Here is a 16567-nt window from a genome sequence, read left to right as displayed (position 1 = left end):
TGTATGTAACCTGTCGAAATGGGATTTGGTGTTGCGTTGAACATGCTTAGTGCATGCTTGAAAGCCGTTATGTACAACGACCTCCCGCGCAGGATGACCAAGGCCTCGTTTGATAAACTCCTGAGCCTTGTCCATGACCGCATCCTCCATCCGCCGAACCACAAGAACCCGATCAGCCCAGGAGAAAGGCTGGCAGTCACGTTGCGGTAAATATTTTGGCTTTTAGTTGTGTTCAATAGTCTATTTACCGAGATCCACTTGTTTTTATCTGTCATAATGCTCTACCTACGAGGTTATCGTGTGTTTATCGCCGTGAATAGTATTTCCTAGATCTCCAGATGAAAGTAAGCACATAACCTCCTGATAAGGTTTAGAAAATTTTTATTCTATTGGTCTCTCTTGTTTTTATGCAGTGAAATAGCAGGGAAAACAATTCTGTGTCGTCTGACCACTTCTCGCGCTGGTCTTTCCAAACGCACATTTTCTTTCCACCTGCATACCGCGCATTTCATTCTTTTCCGTGAAAAAACAGCACGTCACAAATGACTGAACGCTTGAACATAGCTGAAGACAGCTGCGTCGTCACCCCCTCCAGCTTAATCGTATATTAACACTCCTTTTCAACTGAGTGACACTTTACGTGCGTGCTACCCGAGTCCCAATTCTGTTTCTGGGAACGAACAGCACTGTTGCATTACAATTCAGTTTTTATGTTTGTACCCGTCCCAGGTTTGTGGCAACCGGCGGCTCTATGATCGACATTGCTATGAGCTATGGCATGCATGTAAGCACGGTCTCCGGCATTCTGAAAGAGAAATGGCACGGCCTGCCATTTGGGACTGCCTTTCCCCAATTGTGCTGCGACAGCCGACCTCAGAAGAATGGCAGCTCATCAGAGAGGGGTTCGACACCAAATGGAACTTTCCCAATTGTGTAGGGTGCACAGATGGCAAACACTTCGCTATTACGTGCCCTGATGAGAGTGGTTCGGAGTATTATAACTACAAGGGTTTTTACTCGTTACTGATGCTGGCGGTCGCAGACGCAAATTACCGCTTCACACTGGTTGATATTGGTGCCAAGGGCAGACTCTCTGATGGCTTTCTTTCGAGAAAGCCCCATCAGAAAGACCTTTGAGGACAACACACTTAACTTGCCTTCGGGGCATAACGGGTGGCCACTGTGCATCGTGGGAGATGCAGCATTTCCCCTGCAGCCTTACTTAATGCGCCCTTACCCCGGCAGGCAACTTAATGACACAAAACGGGTGTTCAACTATAGGCTGTCAAGGGCACGTCGTTGCGTTGAGAACGCATTTGGAATTTTGGTTTCACGTTGGCGCTGCTTCCTAGGAACCGTTAGTGGTGATGTGGAGTTGTTAACGGACATGGTTAGTGCGGCGGTGTGCCTGCACAATTTTCTGCTGTCGGACAATGCCTATTGCCCTAATGATTATAGTGGCAGGGTCAGTGGTGACAGAGTCCAAGAAGGCGGCTGGAGGCAGACCATAGCACACATAAACCATCAGGGTACTCGCAATGGCAGCCGCTCAGCTTCAGATGCCATGAGAATTCGAGACTCCATTGCAGAGTACTTCATGTCCCCAAGGGGTTCCTTGCCATGGCAACTGAGGGTAGTCAGGCGATGCTAATGCGCAGCACGAAGTTCCTGCCTCTCTGTCTGTAAACTGCGTTCTTTTCCATGTAAAACAAGCAAAAGTCACACGCCAGCTCAAAATGTGAAACTTTATTTAGCAATCTCGTGATCATTCAGTTCAGTAGTTGTACATGGATTGCACTAATGACATGCCACACGTGTGTTGCAACGGTTCTTGTAACATTTGTGTTTCTGCTTTTTGTACACGCATACCACATAAAGTTGTGTGCTTGTTTTATACGCCTTATTATTGAACTGTTTTCGTGCTTAACGTTTCATTTGAACACATCAAGGCATGTAGGACTGATTATGTTGCGGAAGATGTTTGATATATAAATCAACATGCCATGTGAATAAATATATGGTGGAAGTTGAGCAGTGGCCCTCTTTTTCTTCTTGTTTTCAATCAGTATAAGTCTCGAAGCATGAGATCACTTGCAAGAGTATAAAGACATGCTGTTTGGTCTCAGTGATTCGAAAACATTTTTTCAGTGAAACACTAGAGAGGGTGTAGGAAAGAGACACACCCAGGACAAACACAGGACACGGCATTTCTGCTGCGTGTGTCCCTTTCCTACATCCTACCTAATTTTGCACTGAAAAAAAATGCTTTCAAGTTACCATCACATCACAGACAGCTTGCATTGCAAAAAAATAAAGTGGTGAAAGAGGCAGGAGACTACTAACCACATTGAAACTTCCAATAATTACAATGAAACAGTTCAACAGTCTAATAACAAATATATCACAGCTATGCAGCTGACTAAAACAATAGGAACATGAACACAATGATATCAAAAAACTGTGCTGCATGACAGGAAATGCAAAAAAAAAAATGAACTCAAATGCACTTGAGGTTATCTAAAGAAACAAAGTGCAGATATCTTTGCTGTTACCGACGCTTCAAAAGGTATATGTTAAAATTAAGCATCACACTGGTCAACATCTGCTACGAGCTCCATTACTTTCACTTTCAAGCGAGAGGCAATTCTCGCTGGCATCCTGTCAAGGCTCATAGCAATGGACTGCCCAAAAGCGTCATTTTCTGTGCTGTGCTTGCCCAGCTGTGAAAGGAGCTGCTGCTCGAAAGTGTCACAACCCCTTCCTTTCCTTGGCCGTTTTGAGGGTGGCTCGCTCAATGTGATGTCTTCCTGACTGGCAGGTTGACCAGGACTTGATGCCGAGGGCTCCAGGTCTTCATCAATATTGGCGATGGGCGACGGTGCTGACGAATTACCTTGAATTGCATTAATGATTTCTTCTGCTGTTGAGGCGCTGTCATCACCTCTTGGCAGGGCACCTGAGCCCACGTTGCAGGTAGTCCTGAAAAAACAGTTTTGATTCCAGTTAGTTCAGTCTTGTCGTTTCACTTTTTTATTTTACTGCAAAAAGAGCGCCAGTGTCTTGTCGAGTGGAACAGCATTACACACAGGGAAGACGAAAGGAAGACAAACATATGAGCTTTGACTTCAACGGATGTTTGAAATTCAGTTGAAATTCAGGACCCATGTGTTTGTCTTGCCTTCGTATTCGTGCCGGTGAGTAGCGCTGTTCCAGTAAGCAAAATACTAAACCAACTGCTCCAATTGTCCCCGTTAGTATTAGTGTCACAAAGTGTTGTCCTCAAACTACGGTGAGTAACGCCTCCACCTTCCAGAAGCAGGAGCCACCTCCCCGACCCATGTCCTAGGCAGGAGGCTGCCCACTGACCCCATGCAACCCTCGACCCACCCTCAGCACAAACAGCAAAGACACAAGCCGAACAACCAAGCAACGAAAAACCAATGCGCATGTCACGTTAGCCCAAAACAAAGTTTACGCGAGTTCCAAGAATGCAGCTGAGCCAAACCCATGAAACCAAACATGCAAAAACACACAACACCGAAGCAGAATCTGAAGCTCGAGGATTCACAATTTTCGCAACAGATGTCTGACCGTCCGGCAAGTTCATTTGATAGCATCTTTGGTATTACTCTAGCTTTTCAAAGCTGGCCAAAATTTTATCTGATTTTATTACGGATTCAGTCCTCTCATTTCTGAGCCGCATAAAAGCTGCGAAACGTTCCGAAAAGACCAGCAATTGTCCACACGCTTCTCAAGGGTCTTCCCCTGAAGCTATGCTGTTAAACGTAATACAGCGCAATAGTTCATAGGCAGTTACATGCAACAAAACAAAAAGCAAAAAAGGTACTAAATGCTCCCACAAAGACGGTGAAAGTCACAGTAAAAAAGCATAAATTAACGAAGGAGGCTCAGTGAACAACATGTGCGTGAACGTAGCACACAATTCATGCATACAACTAGCACATTTCATGCTCGTAACTGCACGTACCTCGAGCCGCGAAAACAGGCATTCCAAAACAGAGAGAAAACAACTCACTTTCTCGGACGACCACAATTCTTGTAAAAGTCCATCGCATCGGCAAACTCCCACGTCTGCCTCGCAACGTAGGCGCTGCCGCTCCTTGTTGCGAGCTCGATTGCTTTGAGTTCACGGGTAAAGCGATCTCGCAGCTTTTTCCACAACTTGTGGCACTCTGCAACTACAAACAGGAACAAGGGACAAAAAAATCGGTCAAACATTGCGGCGCAACCAGCAAGTGGGATTGGGATGCTTCGGCCGACAAACGTACAAATGAAGCCGAACGCAGCAGTCGCTAAACACCTCACCTGTGGAGAGACCACTGCGTTGCCGTATCTCTTCCCACGCGTTCTCTTTGCGCGGTAGGTCCCTGAAATCGAGTCGCTTGGTATCATACACACAGGGGTGCTGTTTTATCGCTTCAATGAACCTCTCCACCACACTATCCGACGCAAGTTCGACGTTTGAGCCGCTGGTGCCACTCATGCTGCCCGCAAAGACATCCGCCATCTTTGTCTGCGCGATGCATTGTGGGTCGACGCGGTCGGCGGCGCCGGCGCGCGAATGGAGCAGAAGCCAAATCTGCGCCGGGCTCGTCGGGGCGCGCTGGCAGCCGCCGGTTACGTCGGCGCTGCAGTGCGTCGGACTATAGGAGGAGTTGTTTGCGGCAACGTAACGCAGCGTGTGCGAGCGCGCGCGCGCGCGCGCGTTACGTCGGACTATATTCGCGCCTTGAGCGTCATTAATTGGCAGTTAATTATTGCACCAACAAAATGTGCACTGAACAATCGCGTAGCAGAATGCAGCACTCAGGCTTTCGCCTTTCACCACTTCAGCCGCTAAAGTTCCTCGTAATTTTTACCGAATAAATCCAAGTATAACCAACTATTGCCGAGAAAATCGAGTGCCGCCAAGCAATACCTCGCCCTAAAAAAAAAAGACCGCGCAATATGCAACGCATACTTGGCTTAACCAAGCTAAGCCTGGGCCTTGTTTTTTTTTTCATGCGTCGGTCAAATTGTCCTCAGTTCCCTGAATTCCGTTGAGCAGCGACCATTGGGCAAAGACTTACAGTGGAAATCAAAACTTACAATGCATGTATCCTGCACACATTCACGCTGTCTGCAAACTCCACAAAGCACATGTGCCGGTTTGGCGTAAACGGACTCTCGCAAAGCGTTGGCCTCGCCCTCGGGGTAAATATTCTGCACTGCTCCTGCAGACTACACGAATGTTGTCTCTCCTCAACGTTACTAGACTAGCTTCAGTTGTCAAACTCTCCGCCTGCGCCCTTACTGCCGGTGTCTCCACTCCCTTGCCCGCCGCCAGATGGCGGCGCCGCTCCATCCAGCTCCACAGCAGACGCTCCGCCGTAGCATAGCGTTCGTGCAGACGAGCAGCTTGTGCGCGTTTCACGCTCGCTGGCGTTGTTCCTTGTGGTATTTGTGATAGTAGGCAAAATCGGTATCCACATACAGGTGCTTGTCACGTTTCCTCATTGCTTTTACTGGAAGACTAGATCCCTGGCGCTGCTCCAGGTACCTAGCAAAAAATGCACGCGTGTCGCTAAATCAAATTGAACGACGCGTGCACCAGGGTCCTGAAAGTGCGTAGTAACGTTGGTCTCTCCTCATGTTCAGTTCCACATACCCTCGTTCTAAGGTAACATAGCGAGCTGTGACAGCGCCAGGATAAGGCTCTGTACCTGTCATCATCTTGCTGAACACCGAAACCGCGCTGTCAAGGAAATGATCAAAAAGTGAGTGAAACAAAGAAAGCGGAAATTTAAATATGAAAATTGCCTTTGAGAAAAGGAAATGGCGCAGTATTTGTCTCACATCTCGGTGGACACCTGAACCACGCCCTAAGGGAAATGATTAAGGAGGGAATCAGAGAAGGTATGTCACGTGGCTGCCACACCAGCGCAGCGCCTCCACTTGAAGGCGAACGTGTGGCGCCGATGACCTTGTCTTGACTAGGCCAGTAAAGCTTTCGCTTTAAAACCCTAAACATCACCTCAATACATGCACCTCTTTCTCTGGGCTTGGGGGCACGGGCATAAAATGTCCACTAAGACGCCCAGGGCTCAACCTCGTGTTCGACCTCGCTGTCAGGCTTCTCCTCCCCGTGGAATACCAACAAGCCTCCTTGTAGGACCCCACGAGAGAACGAGCGGCCGCATTACTGCGGTTGTCCTCTGAACGGTGCCAAGGCCCCGCCAGGCTCGTGGCTCCCGATGTCGTGGAGTATCCTGCTGGAGACGTCTGCTGGCCTGACAGTTCGCCCTGTCTGCTGGGAGCCAGTGACCAATCTGGTACGGCAGTGACGGTGGCCCGTTCGTCCGCACGCAGCAACGGCTGAATCCCGCCTGGAGGTGGGGGACTCGCCGCCGCAGTGGTGACCAGGACTGGGGAAGGCTCCTTCTGCTTCGGCGAGGATGCTGCAGTAGGAAGTGTGATGAGTGACACTCTGCTAAGAAGGCCGATCAGAATGAAGGGCCATCTAGGAACGTAATAACGGTATTCGCGCGGCGGTCTTTAACCACTAAGAATTTTATGTATTTCTTTTCCTGTTACGAAGTTCTCCGAATATAGTTCGGCCACCTGTCAAAAAATTTAATTGGTCTGGTGATATTCTGTCAGCGATATAATCGCAAGACCTTAAGGGAGACACACCCTTGCATAAAAGAATACATTAGCACGAAACAATATAGAGTAGGTGGTTGGCCAGTTTATAACCTGACGCATGCCCACTCAGCCACCACGGAAGAACCCAAGTCAACTTTGAAAGAAGCTTTTTATTTTGTTTCAGCAGATATGTTCCAAGCAGTAAGTTTTTTGTTTCAAATTCCGACGCGGACCGAGGGCTAGGAGGGATACCATGGGGGACGTCATGGGGTTAATTAGGAATACCTCCGGTTCTTCAACGCATGCTGCAGTCTCCCATCACGTTGGCGGGTTTGCATTTCCCCGCCATCAAAGTCCGACCTTGTGCTCAGCTTCCGAGTGTGCATAGCTTAGGTAAGTCGTGCCACTGTGACCTTCAAGAGACAGTCTGCGAAAAATGGCCCCAACTGACTATAAAAACACAAAGCGGATTTCGGTCACTGGAGTATTGATGATCTGCCCGAGTTGGGGGAAGGGGGGGCTGTCGCAGAAGAGCCTTTCCCCGAAGCATTGCACTCCAGAAGAGCCCAGCCCCAGGACAGCGGGAAGCTTGAGTCCATTAGATGATGATGATGAAAACGTTTATGAAAGCCTTAGTTGAAGGGAAGGCTGATCGGGTCCCTAGTCCGGGACGCCGTTGGTGAAAGCCGCTGCCCGTGCTCTGGCGACGAGGGCTCGTTGTTCCTCGAGGTCCGAGCTGGACAGGGCCGCCTCCCAGCCCTCCCGCGTTGGCTGATTTATGATCTCAATGCTGTCATTTTTCTGACAAGACCCTACCATGTGGTACAAGTCTGCCTTCTGGCCACAAAATTTGCACTGTGCCGAAAAGGACTCGGGCTCAATGGCGTGAAGCGTAGCAGGGTTATTGAAAGACATAGTTTGTAGCCTGCGAAGGTGACATTCCTCTGATTTACTGAGACCCTTAGCGGGCCTCGGAAGTGTTTGCCTTTCAAGGCGCAAATGTTGCAATATTTCTGAATATGTCGTTAGCGGAGAGGGGGAGCCAGAATCAGGAAGGGAGGACGTAGAAGGATGCCGGGGAAGAAAAGCTCGGGCCGAAGCGTGTGCGCGCTCGTTTCCTTCAACTCCCTGGTGACCTGGTACCCATATTAATTCCTTCCGTTCAGCTGAAGTCCTACATTGACTAAGAATTTTGCAGGCTAGCGGCGTGATTCTGCCACGCATATAGTTTCTATAAGCCGCCTGGGAATCTAACTATGTATTAAGCATGAAATGCTTTTAGCTACCGTTGTCGGCAGTGTGGTGACGTCACGCCGAGACCGAGATCCACTCATCCGGGCACTGAATTCCAGTTATCCGGGCACTGAATTCCAGTTATCCGGGCACTGAAATCCACTCATCCGGGCACTGAATTCCAGTCATCCGGGCACTGAATTCCAGTTATCCGGGCACTGAAATCCACTCATCCGGGCACTGAATTCCAGTCATCCGGGCTCTGAAACGAGAACATCCGGGCACCGTACGAGACTTAACGAGATTTAACGAGACTCTCTAAGCCCTCCTACGCGACCGGCATGCAAGCGCCGGTTGGTCTCCAAACGACACAAAAAATAACTGCTGCCAGTGCCTTCTCAATGTTTATCAAGATATCAGTGGAGCTGTGGGTTTGATAATGCACGGAATTATAATTTCCGATTTCTAATAACGCGTGCAAAAAGCACATAAATGCCACGTTACACTTCGTTCTCATACGTGATCCGGGGGAGAAGCGCTGCGTTCAAAGGGCAAGGCATCGCGCCGAACGGGTGGTGGCGTTCCTCCCTTCCTTTACGGTGCGGTTCGGGTGTCCACCGAGATGGCAGAGAATTACTGCGCCATTTCCTTTCCTCAAAAAACCTTGCGTTCAAATGGCAAGGCATCGCGCTGAACGGGTGGTGGCGTTCCTCCCTTCCTGTACGGTGCGGTTCGGGTGTCCACCGAGGTGAAATTAGGCCCGTAAACATTTCATGCTTACTCTACTCTCGTTGACGGGAGAGGCAGAGATTTTATTCGACCCCATGCTTACACGATAAGGGACCACAGTCCCTCAAAAAATACAAGAGTATACAGTTCGAGACTAGTGTCGCTCGATTACGGAAAAGCGATCACTCAAGACACGACGGCGACTCCTGTCGCCCTGCAAACAGAAGTCATTCACTGCACGTAATAAAGTCCACAGTGTCCATAATGTCCGGATGCCGCGGGGGAAGCACGCTGCCTAACTAAATAAGAAACGCGCAACAACACCGCGCACTGCACACACTCAAAAAATTCAGGGGGCACTTTGACTGTCTAAAGTGGGTAGAGGCGGAAGCGTTTTCCGCACCACCTTCGCTGTTTCTTTGGCACTGCTGGCGTCACATATAATTACTAAGTGATGGCAAATCACTAATTAATTGTTAATTACTGATTAATGTCTGAATACTAATTAACTGCTAATTAATGACGCTTAAGCTTCGCCTTTAGGAGCGGAACGCGACAGCGCGTTGTAGCGCTGCCAGGGAGTCCACGGAACGCCACCACCCGTTCGGCGCGATGCCTTGCCCTTTGAACGCAACGCTTTTTAAGGAAAGGAAATGGCGCAGTAATTCTGTGTCATCTCGGTGGACACCTGAACCGCACAGTAGAGGGAGGGAGGAAGTGGGAGTGAAAGAATATAGATAAAGAGGAGCCGTAATTGTATTTGACGAAAGGAAATTACGCAGTAACTGTCTCACATATCTCGGTGGACACCCGTCAAAATTCAGGGGGGCACTTTTTTACCTAAAGTGTGGTCACTGATGTGTGGTTAAGATGTTAAGCTTCGCCCCTAAGAGCGGAACGCGACAGCGTCTTGCAACGCTGCGAAGGAGTCCATAAAACGCCATCGCCCATTCGGTTCTACCTCGCTCGTCGATAAATTGGTTTTTGAGGAAAGGAAATGTATCTGTCTCTCATTTGTCGGTGGACACCTAAACCTCGCCGGAAGGGAATGGAGGAGGATGAGAGTGAGTGAAGACACCGTATTCACTAGACGCGCCTTTGTTCATTCCAAACCATCGAGCTGGCATGGCGGAGTGGAGAGCATGCTCGTCTCTCACGCCGAAGACCGGGGTTCGATTCCTGAGCTCGACCAATTTCTTAATCGGTTTTATTTATTTATATGGCCTGACTAGTAAAACTAATTAGGCTAATTGGGTAATTAAGCAATTAACTAAGCTCAGTCCCACTTACTTGGAGCATCACTATACGATCCCTTCAATTGGTTGCATGGTTACTAGCCAAAGTGCAATTGGCCCCGTTTGTATTTCGCGCACTGTGACGTCACGACCGTTTCCACCAATTGAAAAGCGTGACATTTTCTGTCGACAACTGCTGCTTACAACGATGAGACATTAAAGGCTTCCGCCTTAATAAGGCAGGAGCCGTACGGTCACGCGGCCCCTGTCGACGGCGATGAAGCGAGTGCTCCAACGCCGAAGGAACTCTTCCTCGGGGAGCATCACTCGGTCCAGGCACGCCTGTTGGAAGAGGCGCGCCCGAACCCGCTGGAGCAGGGGGAACATGGCTCGCTGCGGTCGGCCCTGTAGAGACGCGACGCCACGCTGGCGCCACAACACAAAAGCGCACACACAAAGGAGAAGGCGCACAAAAAATTACCGACGATTACGTTAGTTCCTAATGCGAAATTTGAGCGCAGCAAATAAGCTGTTTCACCTTTTCGATAGATTGAGGCAAAGAAATCGAGCAACACATGTATGCGCTATCACAGAATTTTTTGAGCATGAAATGCTTTTAGCCACCGTTGTCGGCAGTGTGGTGACGTCACGCCGAGACCGAGAGCCATCATCCGGGCACTGAAATCCACTCATCCGGGCACTGAAATCCACTCATCCGGGAACTGAAATCCACTCATCCGGGCACTGAATCCCAGTCATCCGGGCACTGAAATCCACTCATCCGGGCACTGAATTCCAGTCATCAGGGCTCTGAAACGAGAACATCCGGGCACCGTACGAGACTTAACGAGATTTAACGAGACTCTCTAAGCCCTCCTACGCGACCGGCATGCAAGCGCCGGTTGGTCTCCAAAGGAGTCACAAAAAATAACTGCTGCCAGTGCCTTCTCAATGTTTATCAAGATATCATTCGCTGTGCGTTTGATAATGCACGGAATTTTAATTTCCCATTTCTAATAACGCGTGCAAAAAGCACTAAATGCCACGATACACTTCGTTGTGATACGTGATCTCTTAGGGGCTTCGCGCATCGAAGCAAAGCCGCGCAGGCTCACAGGGGCCCGGGGAAGAAGCGCTGCGTTCAAAGGGCAAGGCATCGCGCCGAACGGGTGGTGGCGTTCCTCCCTTCCATTACGGTGCAGTTCGGGTGTCCACTGAGATGGCAGAGAATTACTGCGCCATTTCCTTTCCTGAAAAAACCTTGCGTTCAAATGGCGAGGAATCGCGCTGAACGGGTGGTGGCGTTCCTCCCTTCCTGTACGGTGCGGTTCGGGTGTCCACCGAGATGACATTAGGCCCGTAAACATTTCATGCTTACTCTACTCTCGGTTACGGGAGAGGCAGAGTTTTTTTTAGATTCGGAGTGCGTTGCGGCTAGGGCTATCGCTACTTCCTCCATAGCCTGTGTATCCCCGTTACGAACTGAAAGCCCGTCCACGACTTGCATTTGGTGCACCACTGAGATTGCTGATATTCCTTGTACAGGACCCGTAGCGTCCACGAAGAAGGCTCCTTCTTTTGTTGAATAGCACTCGTTCATCTTCTTGCTCCTCGCCACTCGTCTAGCATGATGGTGCTCCGGGTGCATGTTTTTGGGAAGCGGAAGCGTAAGGAATTTGCTCTTCCACTCTTTAGGTATATCTTGTCTCCCAGCCACTTGCTGCGGAAAGCTAATGTTTAAATCTTCTAAGACCCTGCGGCCGGTCGTAGTTGTGGCCAGTCGCACTACCTGGCTTGTAAGATGGGCGCTAATCAATTCATCAGCCGTGTTGTGTACCCCTAGTTTTAGTGGACGCTCCGTAGATGCTTTCATGGGTAGGCCGAGTGCCTTCTTATAAGCCGTTCGAATGATAACGTCCAGGTGGTTTAGATCGATCTTCCTCAAACGAAGGTACGGGGCCACGTACACTATCCTGCAGATGACAAAGGCCTGTATTAGTCTAAGGGTATCCTGTTCTTGCATGCCGTTTTTCTTGCTTGTCATCCGAGATATCATACGGATGACTTGTTCGCACACCGTTCGGAGCTTGGTGATCGCTGCTGCGTTCACACCCTTGATGTTAATGAGCAGCCCCAAAATCCGTATTGTTTCCACCTCGGGAATAGGTGTATCATGGACCGAGATTTCCAGCGATACAGTATCCCCCTTCCCTCGCAGGACGAGGAGCTCCGACTTGTCCGGGGAACAGCGCAGTCCGCATTCTTCAGCATACTTTTCAACCGTACTGGCAGCCTCTTGGAGGGCCTCCTCCATCTGTCCCATGTCCATTAGAAAAAAAAATCTCTGCCTCTCCCGTAAACGAGAGTAGAGTAAGCATGAAATGTTTACGGGCCTAATTTCATCTCGGTGGACACCCGAACCGCACCGTACAGGAAGGGAGGAACGCCACCACCCGTTCAGCGCGATGCCTTGCCATTTGAACGCAAGGTTTTTTGAGGAAAGGAAATGGTGCAGTAATTCTCTGCCATCTCGGTGGACACCCGAACCGCACCGTAAAGGAAGGGAGGAACGCCACCACCCGTTCGGCGCGATGCCTTGCCCTTTGAACGCAGCGCTTCTCCCCCGGATCACGTATGAGAACGAAGTGTAACGTGGCATTTATGTGCTTTTTGCACGCGTTATTAGAAATCGGAAATTATAATTCCGTGCATTATCAAACCCACAGCTCCACTGATATCTTGATAAACATTGAGAAGGCACTGGCAGCAGTTATTTTTTGTGTCGTTTGGAGACCAACCGGCGGTTGCATGCCGGTCGCGTAGGAGGGCTTAGAGAGTCTCGTTAAATCTCGTTAAGTCTCGTACGGTGCCCGGATGTTCTCGTTTCAGAGCCCGGATGACTGGAATTCAGTGCCCGGATGAGTGGATTTCAGTGCCCGGATAACTGGAATTCAGTGCCCGGATGACTGGAATTCAGTGCCCGGATGAGTGGATTTCAGTGCCCGAATAACTGGAATTCAGTGCCCGGATAACTGGAATTCAGTGCCCGGATGAGTGGATTTCAGTGCCCGGATGAGTGGATCTCGGTCTCGGCGTGACGTCACCACACTGCCGACAACGGGAGCTAAAAGCATTTCATGCTTAAAAAAACTCTGCCTCTCCCGTAACCGAGAGTAGAGTAAGCATGAAATGTTTACGGGCCTAATGTCATCTCGGTGGACACCCGAACCGCACCGTACAGGAAGGGAGGAACGCCACCACCCGTTCAGCGCGATGCCTTGCCATTTGAACGCAAGGTTTTTTCAGGAAAGGAAATGGCGCAGTAATTCTCTGCCATCTCAGTGGACACCCGAACTGCACCGTAATGGAAGGGAGGAACGCCACCACCCGTTCGGCGCGATGCCTTGCCCTTTGAACGCAGCGCTTCTTCCCCGGGCCCCTGTGCGCCTGCGCGGCTTTGCTTCGATGCGCGAAGCCCCTAAGAGATCACGTATGACAACGAAGTGTATCGTGGCATTTAGTGCTTTTTGCACGCGTTATTAGAAATGGGAAATTAAAATTCCGTGCATTATCAAACGCACAGCGAATGATATCTTGATGAACATTGAGAAGGCACTGGCAGCTGTTATTTTTTGGACTCCTTTGGAGACCAACCGGCGCTTGCATGCCGGTCGCGTAGGAGGGCTTAGAGAGAGAGTCGTTAAATCTCGTTAAGTCTCGTACGGTGCCCGGATGTTCTCGTTTCAGAGCCCGGATGACTGGAATTCAGTGCCCGAATGACTGGGATTCAGTGCCGGGATGAGTGGATTTCAGTTCCCGGATGAGTGGATTTCAGTGCCCGGATGAGTGGATTTCAGTGCCCGGATGATGGCTCTCGGTCTCGGCGTGACGTCACCACACTGCCGACAACGGTGGCTAAAAGCATTTCATGCTTAAAAAATTCTGTGATAGCGCATACATGTGTTGCTCGATTTCTTTGCCTCAATCTATCGAAAAGGTGAAACAGCTTATTTGCTGCGCTCAAATTTCGCATTAGGAACTAACGTAATCGTCGGTAATTTTTTGTGCGCCTTCTCCTTTGTGTGTGCGCTTTTGTGTTGTGGCGCCAGCGTGGCGTCGCGTCTCTACAGGGCCGACCGCAGCGAGCCATGTTCCCCCTGCTCCAGCGGGTTCGGGCGCGCCTCTTCCAACAGGCGTGCCTGGACCGAGTGATACTCCCCGAGGAAGAGTTCCTTCGGCGTTGGAGCACTCGCTTCATCGCCGTCGACAGGGGCCGCGTGACCGTACGGCTCCTGCCTTATTGAGTGTGTGCAGTGCGCGGTGTTGTTGCGCGTTTCTTATTTAGTTAGGCAGCGTGCTTCCCCCGCGGCATCCGGACATTATGGACACTGTGGACTTTATTACGTGCAGTGAATGACTTTTGTTTGCAGGGCGACAGGAGTCGCCGTCGTGTCTTGAGTGGTCGCTTTTCCGTAATCGAGCGACACTAGTCTCGAACTGTACTCTTGTATTTTTTGAGGGACTGTGGTCCCTTATCGTGTAAGCATGGGGTCGAATAAAATCTCTGCCTCTCCCGTAAACGAGAGTAGAGTAAGCATGAAATGTTTACGGGCCTAACTTCATCTCGGTGGACACCCGAACCGCACCGTACAGGAAGGGAGGAACGCCACCACCCGTTCAGCGCGATGCCTTGCCATTTGAACGCAAGGTTTTTTGAGGAAAGGAAATGGCGCAGTAATTCTCTGCCATCTCGGTGGACACCCGAACCGCACCGTAAAGGAAGGGAGGAACGCCACCACCCGTTCGGCGCGATGCCTTGCCCTTTGAACGCAGCGCTTCTCCCCCGGATCACGTATGAGAACGAAGTGTAACGTGGCATTTATGTGCTTTTTGCACGCGTTATTAGAAATCGGAAATTATAATTCCGTGCATTATCAAACCCACAGCTCCACTGATATCTTGATAAACATTGAGAAGGCACTGGCAGCAGTTATTTTTTGTGTCGTTTGGAGACCAACCGGCGGTTGCATGCCGGTCGCGTAGGAGGGCTTAGAGAGTCTCGTTAAATCTCGTTAAGTCTCGTACGGTGCCCGGATGTTCTCGTTTCAGAGCCCGGATGACTGGAATTCAGTGCCCGGATGAGTGGATTTCAGTGCCCGGATAACTGGAATTCAGTGCCCGGATGACTGGAATTCAGTGCCCGGATGAATGGATTTCAGTGCCCGAATAACTGGAATTCAGTGCCCGGATAACTGGAATTCAGTGCCCGGATGAGTGGATTTCAGTGCCCGGATGAGTGGATCTCGGTCTCGGCGTGACGTCACCACACTGCCGACAACGGGAGCTAAAAGCATTTCATGCTTAAAAATATGGCAGTGGCTTAGCTCGGCTATGCAAGGATGTACGTAGCGAAAGCGAGCGCAACGACGAGGAACGTGGTGTGACGTCATAGCAAAAGGCAGCGGCGGCTCCGCGGCAAGGCGCGTGGTGTGACGTCATGCCAGATGGCGCGGCGTCCGCCAGCTGCGGCGGTTGCTAGGCAACGGCTCAAGGTCGGTCTCTGTGCCTCCTCGGAGTACCGCCACAGCGAAATCGCAAGTTCGTGGTCAATGTAGATTTCGCTGCATAAACCGATAGCCGATTACGATAGACGCTAATACCAAGTTCGAGCGGAGCTCTTCACACGTCACTTGTGGTGGCGCATGTGCGTGCGTAACACTGCACCTGGCAGCTACGCTAGCCACCCTCCGGGATCTTCCGTTGCACATACCCAATAATTCCGAACAAAAGCATTTAAACGCGATAGCGTTAAGGGTCCCGTGTCGCAGAAAAGCCGGTGTCGTCGTCGGTGCCGGCGGTGTTGGCCGTGAGTGAAAAATCCCAGAAGCATTAATAAATAAAACTAAGAAGGAAAAAATTGACTGCGGTTTAGCTCTGGTTAAACCTCGAGGATTGCGAAAGCAACATCTGCGCATAGCCATACATTGTTGCGTCATGGCGCTCTTTCACGACCATACTGCGCATGCACAAGGAGCAAGTGACGTCACTAGCACAGCTGGCGTGCCTCGCCGCACACTCTCGTCTTCCTTTCCTCAAAATTATCGGAGTGTAAAACGCTGCAAACGCCAACGGCAATGAACACAATGAACGCCGATGGCCTATGGCTTCAGCGCCGCGTTTCTGGCACAACCTTGTCAATGCCTGCAGGTCACAGCTCTCACTCATCACCCCACGTACAGTACGGTCCATTGTTAAAGGAAACACGCGATCGCGCGGCCTTCGCGCTTCACGAAGCCCTGCTGCCAAGATGCGGCAAGAATATGCGGCATGAGACGCATGCGTGGAAAGACCAGCCGCTTTGCTTACTGTGCATGCGTCCTGTGTAGACGATTCCCCCAAGTTATCGGCTGCAGCGTGCCGCGAAACGCGGAGGCCACGCGATCGCATGTTCCCTTTAACAGTGGACCGTACTGTACCTATAAGCACGATTCAGGCGTCCCCTTATCCAGGGAGCCATTATTCGCACTTCCTTTCCTTAAAATTATCGGAGTGTAAAACGTGGACAACGCCAACGAACACAACGAACACCGACGGCCTATAGCTTCAGCGCCGCGTTTCTGGCACAACGTTGTCAATGCCAACGCATGCAGCGCACACCTGTCACTACCGCCACTTAGCTTAAAGCATGGTTGGTGTCCACTTTTCCAAGAGGCAGTTATGCGCCT

At 50.4% G+C, this 16567-nt stretch overlaps 1 protein-coding gene across 2 annotated transcripts; it reads right to left on the bottom strand.

The window, feature by feature from the left end:
- Positions 1-1750: 1750 nt before the first annotated feature.
- Positions 1751-9222, bottom strand: LOC149370586 (uncharacterized). Of its 2 annotated transcripts, XM_089562301.1 has the most exons (4): positions 7932-9222; positions 4327-6458; positions 4037-4199; positions 1751-2979 (listed from the first exon to the last, which is right to left on the bottom strand). In XM_089562301.1, the coding sequence occupies exons 2-4, from the start codon at positions 4526-4528 to the stop codon at positions 2580-2582; spliced, it is 765 nt and encodes a 254-aa protein (XP_089418427.1). In that variant the 5' UTR covers positions 4529-6458; positions 7932-9222; the 3' UTR covers positions 1751-2579. The 2 variants fall into 2 exon arrangements, with proteins under 2 accessions (XP_089418427.1, XP_089418426.1); XM_089562300.1 differs by lacking the exons at positions 4327-6458; positions 7932-9222 and having other exon boundaries at positions 4037-4213.
- Between the last annotated feature and the right edge of the window lie 7345 nt (positions 9223-16567).

Source organism: Amblyomma mixtum, chromosome 1 (genome assembly GCF_055824585.1).
Source record: "Amblyomma mixtum isolate Tamu chromosome 1, ASM5582458v1, whole genome shotgun sequence".
NCBI lineage: Eukaryota > Metazoa > Arthropoda > Arachnida > Ixodida > Ixodidae > Amblyomma > Amblyomma mixtum.
The sequence above is the reverse complement of the archived record's forward strand: the minus strand, read 5'-3'. Positions and strand labels throughout refer to the sequence as shown.

What these genes read in the sequence shown, in the direction of transcription:
- LOC149370586 (XM_089562301.1), bottom strand. Translation starts at nt 4,528, where the DNA reads ATGGCGGATGTCTTTGCGGGCAGCATGAGTGGCACCAGCGGCTCAAAC. An exon ending in ACGCAGTGGTCTCTCCACAG is followed by an intron (nt 4,200 to 4,326) that starts GTGAGGTGTTTA and finishes TCCTGTTTGTAG; the next exon opens with TTGCAGAGTGCCACAAGTTG. An exon ending in AATTGTGGTCGTCCGAGAAA is followed by an intron (nt 2,980 to 4,036) that starts GTGAGTTGTTTT and finishes CTGTTTTTTCAG; the next exon opens with GACTACCTGCAACGTGGGCT.